General features: G+C 32.6%; 1 protein-coding gene across 2 annotated transcripts; it reads right to left on the bottom strand.

The window, feature by feature from the left end:
- Positions 1 to 1,356: 1,356 nt before the first annotated feature.
- On the bottom strand, positions 1,357 to 5,941 carry LOC122349953 (H-2 class II histocompatibility antigen, E-S beta chain-like). Of its 2 annotated transcripts, none has more exons than XM_043246106.1 (6): positions 5,795 to 5,941; positions 5,315 to 5,587; positions 4,417 to 4,698; positions 4,152 to 4,265; positions 4,046 to 4,073; positions 1,357 to 1,583 (listed from the first exon to the last, which is right to left on the bottom strand). In XM_043246106.1, the coding sequence occupies exons 1-5, from the start codon at positions 5,856 to 5,858 to the stop codon at positions 4,051 to 4,053; spliced, it is 756 nt and encodes a 251-aa protein (XP_043102041.1). In that variant the 5' UTR covers positions 5,859 to 5,941; the 3' UTR covers positions 1,357 to 1,583; positions 4,046 to 4,050. The 2 variants fall into 2 exon arrangements, with proteins under 2 accessions (XP_043102041.1, XP_043102040.1); XM_043246105.1 differs by lacking the exon at positions 1,357 to 1,583 and adding an exon at positions 3,366 to 3,897.
- Positions 5,942 to 8,741: the final 2,800 nt, after the last annotated feature.

An 8,741-nucleotide genomic window follows, 5' to 3' on the forward strand; every position in this document is an offset into this window, starting at 1 on the left:
ATCTAAACACTATATATTTATTTACATCTAAACATTGTCTTTTTAAAAACAGAAGCACGTTTTCACTGATCACAGTCAAGTTACCCATCGCAAATATAAAGTTTATATAGTAAAGAAAATGTTCTGTTTAAAATAATCAAAATAAAACAGTGAAAAATGTACGTCATCGTTCTGTAAAATAAAATGTCTTTGAAACTTTCACTTTCTGTTTTAAATGGTACTTTTAGTCACATGAAATTTAATCCTCAGCCACTGATCTACCAATGAAAAGAGGAAAGATTTACATGTCACCAGTTTCTAGGTAGATTGAAACTGTCTACGAACGCTTTTTTCCTAATGTGTCTAATGTGGGTTACACATAATGTGGGTTATCTAATTATATGTATAAATAGTGAAGTCATATTTACATATATTATATACATTATTCTGTTATTCATGCATATATACATACATACATTAGTTGATGAAGGCTGGAAGCCTTTTAAAAGACTTGTTTCTTTCAAAGGGCCTTCATAATAGATGAAGTATCATTGTATCTAGGCTGCACTAAAATAGCACAAATTGTGCCGATTTAAATAAGTTACAACACTGTAATCTATAACATTGTTAATTTATTTGCATGCTACAACTACATTTCACGCCATTTCACAACTAAATAATAATTGTCAGTAGCCACTGGCTATTGTTAAAATTCACTTGCCTGTAACTCAGTAATAATTTAAAAATATGTTTAGCACAGATTAAAAGAACAACAACATTTGAGCACTACAATAATAAACACATGATTGTGTGAAAGTGAATGCTGTCTTAGTGTGAAATAACCAAAATCATCAAACTCATTAATTCTGACTCTTTTTTTTTTTTTTTTATCACAAATTTTTAATCGTGTATTTATTCAGTGTCACACTGTGATATATAGACCAAACGTTAAAATATATAGACCAATCGTTAAAGTTTTTCACATTTGCTAAGATACTAAACTTCATTCTATAAACCAAATTCTTAATAGACCAATTTGTTAAAACCAATTTTGCCTAAACCAATTTGTTAAATAAATCACCATATGTACAAAACCTTCTGGCAGGTAGACACTGTTTGCAAATCTTGTGCTTCTTTTTTTACACATTCTCACTGAAACTGATGCAAAACCCCAATCACAAGAAAGCAAAAGCACAACTGCAACACAACTGTCATTGTTTACACAGAGATTCAAAATTGTCCACCTTTGCTTCTATATATGTAATCATAATATACAACATATAAGCCAGTTCAAAGCATCCACCAACAATAGATAACAATGTGAGAGGTAAAGAAAGTGTATATGTGGTGGTAGTAGAACAGGACACGTAAGATATATAGATTTATTCATTCATTTATTTTGGTAATTTCAATATGTAATTCTCTTTGCTAGGACGATATTTGTCCAATAGGTCACTCTTTCTCTTTTTAAACTAGATCAGGCAGTTTATTCTGTGCCTCAGATGGCACACCAAAAATGGAAACACTTCAGGAGTTTGAAAGGCGTCATCAGAGTAGTTGAATTATACAGCATTTCCGGAAGAGGTGTGTGTGAGATCTTCCACCTGGAAACAGAGATGCTGTGATGTCAAACTCCCTCACAAAAGAAGAAAACCATTGTGTTTACAACTTTGATGACAAGCTCTTATCAGGAATAAACTAAACTTTGGATTTTCAAATGTATGTGAGCCCACCTTAAGACCTTCCAGACCTTAAGTGTCAGTCTGAAGGTCTGGCTATGTAAGGCTAGGCAGTTTAGACACTGTTTGCAGATCTCACACACTCTTTTTGCAAAACTCTTAACACATTTTCACTCAATAAAACCCATTTTGCACTGTGATGAACTTATGATGCAAAACTCAAAACAAAATAAGCATAGGTTAAGCATAACTGCAACATTGTTTACACACAATAATTCAAAGTTGTTCGCACTTTTTTTCAAAATATGTGATCAGATTGTACAAAATATAAGCCATCTGAGAGCGCAAAGAGGTAGACCATGTTCTTGTGCATGGAATGACAGAGGCACGAGTTCAACCTAAAAGGTTCAACCTATTTTTAGGAGATTCCCTCTGGTCACCATAATTAACTGAAAAGTTCAAAAGATCAGCAAAACAACAGTGGAAGATAGCATTATTTATGCTATATACTGTATTGTATTTTTTTACACTGTACTGTGGTCACTTCTTGTGTTGAACTGCAAGAGGGTATTAGGGTGGAAGAACTGGCCTATGGTGACTGAATGAATGAGTGAACGAGGCATTTATATAGCACTTTACTAAAATCATGTAAAATTATTTTCTTTTAAAGGGGAAGATATAAAAGATATTGTCATCAAGATCTAATAATTCTCTAAATAAAACAGTCAGCTGAAAAAACGTTCTCCAACTTCTATCCGAAAAGCTAATAACCTGATCTTTTCATGCCACTTCATGCAGCAAACAAACTGTTGTTATCTCAAACTTCATTCATCTTCTTATTCCACCCTGTTGTCCGCTTCCTCTCTTCTTATTGTTTCTCCTCTTGCTCTTTCCACTCTCTCTTTTCTCTGCTTACCTAATTCTGTTCCTTTCTTCTTCTTTCCTGTCTTTACACCCCTTTCTCTGCCCACTTCATCACCTCATAGACTTACTCCTCTTTATACCCCCCCACCCTTTTTATTTATTTATTCATTCATTTATTATCATGCAAATGCATTCTTGCTGCTTTTATACGTTTCCTTTAGATATTACTCAGCAATTCTGATTAATGCATTAATCTGCATTTTTTTGTTGAGTGTATGATTAGCCAATTCTTTTTCTTTTTTTTTTTTTTGCACGGTTTGTAATTTGTATGTGCTCATTAATTTTTATCTGTTTAGGGCATTTAGGGCAAGTGTTCTGATAGATGTGTTAACTATTTGGACATGAGTGTGGAGAAATGTGTCAAATAGACTAGGAAAGCTAATAACTAATGACTTTCCAAATTATAATGTGATCCTTATATTCAATAAATGTTTGGTGTCTGGATATAGCTGCAGAACAATGCCAGAGCTATACATGCAAAGTAAAAATGTCAATCTATTTTCAGATTAATATGCTATATAGGTTTGTTTTGCAGTATTAAATTATTATTTTTGTGTTAGACTTTCTCAGTGTGAAAAGCAATGTAGCCAGTACTTTGTAAAGGTCATTTTGTTATTATTGGTGTTTCCTATATTGTAGAAGAATAAGTATATTTTTAAACAAATGAGGCATTTTACTGCATTATTGAAGAAAGATGAACTGATGTATGAGGCTTCATACATTTTTAAAAAGTGCAAGGAGTACTGCGAAATGCATGTATGTAAGCAATTAAAAACTGTAGAGTTTTGTAAAGAAATATTTATTAAGAGCTTAACAGAACCAAATAATGTTTCAGATGTTTATGAAAAACAAAACATTGTTGAGGATATTTTGATGACATTAAATAAAGCAGAGGAATCATTGTCAGAATAAATGATAAGAAAAATCTGAAATTGTCCATGGTCTTATTTATGCAGTAATAGTATTTAAAATATATTTTCTATCAAACATATTACATGTAAGACTGCAAAAATTAATTTATAATATACAATAAAGAACAGAAAAGATATGTTCTGTTATTCTGGAACTCTTTATTCTATGCATTAATTAGTGGGGAAAAAACCAGCAAGAATGACGATTTACATGATTCTATATAATCTCTATAATTTACAGTTCATTATGTCATCATTGCAATTTAATAAAAAAGCTACAAATATCAAACACATTTATTAGATGTGTTGTATTGTTTTATTTTTCAAATGTTTTTAATTTTTAAAAGTAAAACATAAAAGATAAGGGAGTTGTCCACCAATGAATCATGTCCAGTCAGTCGTACCTGCAATTTATGTGATTATTAATTTTGTGATTCAGTTTGACAATACAGTGTTTATTTATTTTTTTATTTATTTGTTTTTATTCACTATTTATTTATTTTTGTAATTAGTTTGTTTGATGGAGTTTTCAACGTTTTATTAAGTACTTACCATCCTTAGGTTGGTACCAGGATCCTCCCTATAAAAAAAGTTGAATTGAAACATTACGTAAAAACATAAATGAGTCTCATTTTGATTTGCTCTCATCTCCACAGACCTGCTGATTTCTTCTTGTAGTAAATGAGTCCAGCGGCTGCGATGATGACTCCCAGAACCAGACCAGAGGCTCCGATGGCGATTTTATTCCTCTCAGACTCAGGCAGAGACGGATCTGTGAAGCACAATTTTTAAATTAAAATATTTACTGATTAATATTGGTTTAACATATGTCAGTGTAATTACATTATTTAGATAATTTTACTGAGTCATAGTTTAATTTGTGAAAATGTGTTCATTTGTGTAGGATGAATCTTTCCTCTTACCCCAGTCTACGATGATGGGTTTTTTTAACCCAGCGTGATCCACCATGCAGGAGATCTTCTCTCCAGATTTAGGGGTGTACTCCAGCTCAGAGTGGATCTGGTAGTACCAGTCCCCGTTAGGCAGCTCTTCAGTTGAGGTCACATCAGACTTCACAGGTGTGTTGTCTTTCAACCAGGTCACTTTGATCCGTTGTGGGTAAAAGTGGTATGCGCTGCACATCAACACAGCTGGATGTCTACTACCGGCCGGATTTACTGAACTGAGCTTAACCTGTGGTGCAACTGAATCAATACAAATACACATTATGACTGCAAATCCTACATATTGTGATCCAATGTATAATATAAATAATTTTATGTATGTGTTTGGGAATGCTTTTCAAATGGCACAATTAAGTATAATAATAATTGCAGTGTAGATCTTATTTGCATTTTAGAGACTCTGCAGGCAAAAAGCCAGTTTTTTCATGCACCTGTCAAATCTGAGATTTTGTGCAGTTTGGTTTTCATTAATTATTATTATATTACCATGACTACTTATTATTTCATTAGTTTAACTCTGTGAGTAACTTTATAGCTAACTTGTGTTTCTTGTGTTTTGTCAATGTTTGTTTGTCTTGCTATTCAGAAATTCTTGCCGTTTTCTTTGTTCCCTGCCTTGGTTTCTATGTATTTCTGTTGTTGTTTTTATTATTATTATTATTATTATTATTATTATTATTATTATTAAATTAGCTGCATCTAAATCCTTAGTTCTCCTCATGGCCTGCACATGACATCATCAAAACATAGATTTTCAAGTAATTATAAAATTAGCTTAATTTCCTTTAAAACTAATGTAATTTCTTAAATTTATTATTGTGTGTGACAGGAGAGATCAGAATCTTGTGTCACTCACCTGTTTTATCAGCGATAGCGCTCTGTCTGTTTTTAGCATTATGTTTACAGAATCTCTCCACCTCAGCTCTCTCTTGCTGCGCTGTGCCATCACTGTTCAATCGCTGTGCGTTCTTTACTCCAAGTTCAGTGTATCCCACAAACTCCCCCACAGTGCTGTTGAACTGTAAGAACACATCTTTATTGAAGATATAGTTAACAATCATCACCATGTCACTGAGATCATGGGAGCTGTAGATGCATTCTTTCCACCCAGAATTGTAGTATCCATCAGCTGAAAAGAAACATTAAAACAGCATCAGAGTTATGTCAGATGATGTCACATCAGCTCTATGAAAACAGCAGGGCTCAGACACACAGGCTGGCTGTGGTTTTAGTGACCTGTCCTGTTTACTACCACTTCTACTAACAATAGTTATTAATCATGAATACTGTTAAATATATATATCTGTTCATTTTGTATTACACTTATTATAATTACCTGCTCCAGTGAATGCAGACAGCATCAATATGAGATGAAAACTCAAGACCCTCGGCAGTGACATGGTTTCTCTCTGTGACTGTCCCAACTGAAGAGCAATCCTGAGATACTTTGTTCATGAAGTGAACGTCTAAAACAACCAGCCAATCAGCTTCTACACACAAAAGTGTCAAGTGTTGCTAAGAAGTATCCGGTTTTATTTTAAAACTAAAGCAAGTCGCACAGTGACTGTATCCTTCAAGCTTCTCTGCTAACTTTAAGGATTTAATTAATCACTATTTTGACTTATTATTTTTTTTAAGTTCATAACTTAAAGTTGTTTGCTACTATCAAATTAGACGTACAAATCTAAACAGGAGCTTATTGAAAGCAAGAATAATAATGACCATCTCAATAATTTACATCAAACTGTTTTGCTTTGTGTAAATTTTGTTTTTATAATGTGTAAATTAACCGTATATTTTACTATCCAGTATCTTATAAAATGCAGTAAAAATGCTTAAAGTAACCAAAGAAAAAGCTATTGCTGTAATTCACAAACTTTGTATTTATTTATTATTTTACTTTTTTTTAAAGATGGATTTAACAGGCTTGTTGCCAGTACATTCTTCTTATGACAGCAATCTGCTTTAGTTTTTCTCAGCTGATTTATACATTTCTATATACTCATGCTCTAAAAAGAGTTAACACAGACAATGAAACAGACTCTTAACAGCTACAGCTACAAGTACTTAAATACAATGATGAAAATTCATGCTCATCACAAAGTTCACTGAGGAGTGATGTGATTATTTTATACTGTACTCCAAGTGTCCTTTTTTAAAGTATGGGACAAATTAAAAATAGTAAGTAATATACAATAAATGATATACTCTATATATTGCATTACTTTACATTTCTGTCTGTACTCTTCAGTCCTACACATTTCTTTTCGTAATTCTACCCTGTATACTCTAACTCTCACCTCTTCTTGTGATTTTATCACCTTTCACTCTTCCTCCATTTTTTCCTGTGCTACATGCATAACGCAACAGATTTAAATTTATATGGTTAATAAATACATATCAAGTGCAAAGTATGGTTTGTTGTGTTATAAAGAAATATAGATAGCTTTATCTGATTTATGTGAAGCCAATAAAAAAAAAGTGTATTTTTCATAAAATTGTACTATATCTGTTTAACTAAATGTGTTGTTTAGAGAGTAACAATTAAACAATTGGATTAAGGTATTGTCACGGGTGTGATAAGCAGGAGAGCACACGACTAGTATAAATGAAAATAAAGCATTTTAATCCACATTTAGAGATGAAAATAAACGATATAATTAGAGACAGGCAGGCAGGACAATATCACACATAAATACAGACGTTGGGACCTTGACGATCAGACAAACGGAACTGAAAACACAGGACTTAAATACACAGGGTAAATGAATAAATTAACTACACACAGCTGATGACAATAAAGGACAATTAACTAAAGTGGGAAGGCAGGGCAGAAACAATAACAAAGAGTCCAGAGACATGACAGGTATAAAATCAATAATAATAATAATAATAATAATAAACTGCACAGCACCTCTTCAGACTGTTAGTGTATTCATTGGTTGTTATTTTTCTTTATTATTTTATTAATGTCTACTTCAAAAAGCAAGGATAATGCCACAAAAATGAATGCTGAAGAATTATTTTATTGAATAGATTGTTAGGGATGGGAAGATGGTGGGGAAATAGGAGTCAGTTCGATGGGCATCTATGTTGCTGTCCTGGAGCAAACTCAAATGATTTTGTGGTGAAGTAAATACTACACAAAACCAAATGTAATTTCAACGTTAAATAATTTAATTGAGGAAAGAATTAAAACATTAAAGTAAATTCTATATTAGTACTCAATTTAAGATTGTAGAAATTTAGTATAATTCACTATGAATTGTTTGTTATGTTTACAAGGATTTTTAAAGTAAATATCAAAGTTTTTCCCATCACGCACTGGGGCATGGAGAGTTAAAAAGTCAAAACTTCCACTGTTTCACTGTGAGTTGTATTTACACTGTTTTTTAGTTGCTTTTGTTGTTAAGTTTAGTAGCGCAGTGACATCTGGAGTTAATTTTCTACTCAAAATGATCTATCAATATGCAAACACTTTCCACTAATTGTTACCGTCATTGTGTATGATGTACCAAGTTTGAGATCTCTGTGTTCATTTGGATAATAATTTCATTGAGTTGACGTTATTTTAAAAGTGTAATGAGCTGTCTACTTGCCTACTTACGTATTTGCAAGTGAACCATATGCTATAATAACATGCTTTTTCCCAGTTTTGCATTGTATGAGTGAGTTTTATAAACTGTGACTGGGTGAAATATGCTAGAGTATATTGTTGTTTTATTTCAGTGAATCAGAGTTCATTTTCATGGTAAGCATTACTCAAGTAAAATTTACTAAATTTACTGGGAATTCCCAACTAAACTTGAATTGACAGGCTTTTACTTGGCATTTTTTCTGAGTGAGAATTGTTTCCAAGTTTATTTCTAGTAAATCCTACTTCAAATTTCTTTACAGCGGGTATCATCTCAATTATATTTAGGCCGAGGGTTTAGGACCCGCTGATGCAACCTGGAAGAAGTGGGGTGGTAAAGATAGTTGAATGCATGAGAGAGGAGGGTGGGGTTTGAGAGAAGCAAGAACTGATATTTGCTCCTTGAATGCAGTATAAGTCATTTAAATGTGGAGTAAGTAAATGTAGATATGGGCCACAATATTTCTGTAGGTCATTCTAAAATGTCATGTTTTTGTTCCTCTATTATATTCTCGCCTGTTCCTCCATCTTTTAACACATAGCTATCTGTCTGTTGTTTTGTGGACAGCCCCATCTGTATCTAACAGGCTATTACCTTGCCTTGGAACAGTTGTACAGATGATATTACAATATAAAATCACAAGTGAAA

This window comes from Puntigrus tetrazona, chromosome 8 (genome assembly GCF_018831695.1).
Source record: "Puntigrus tetrazona isolate hp1 chromosome 8, ASM1883169v1, whole genome shotgun sequence".
In the NCBI taxonomy this organism is placed as follows: Eukaryota; Metazoa; Chordata; class Actinopteri; order Cypriniformes; family Cyprinidae; genus Puntigrus; species Puntigrus tetrazona.

Coding starts and splice junctions, on each gene's coding strand:
- LOC122349953 (XM_043246106.1), bottom strand. CDS start 5,858: ATGTCACTGCCGAGGGTCTTGAGTTTTCATCTCATATTGATGCTGTCT. Junction 4,266..4,416: donor ACCCATCATCGTAGACTGGG/GTAAGAGGAAAG, acceptor TGTGCTTCACAG/ATCCGTCTCTGCCTGAGTCT. Junction 4,074..4,151: donor CTACAAGAAGAAATCAGCAG/GTCTGTGGAGAT, acceptor CTTTTTTTATAG/GGAGGATCCTGGTACCAACC.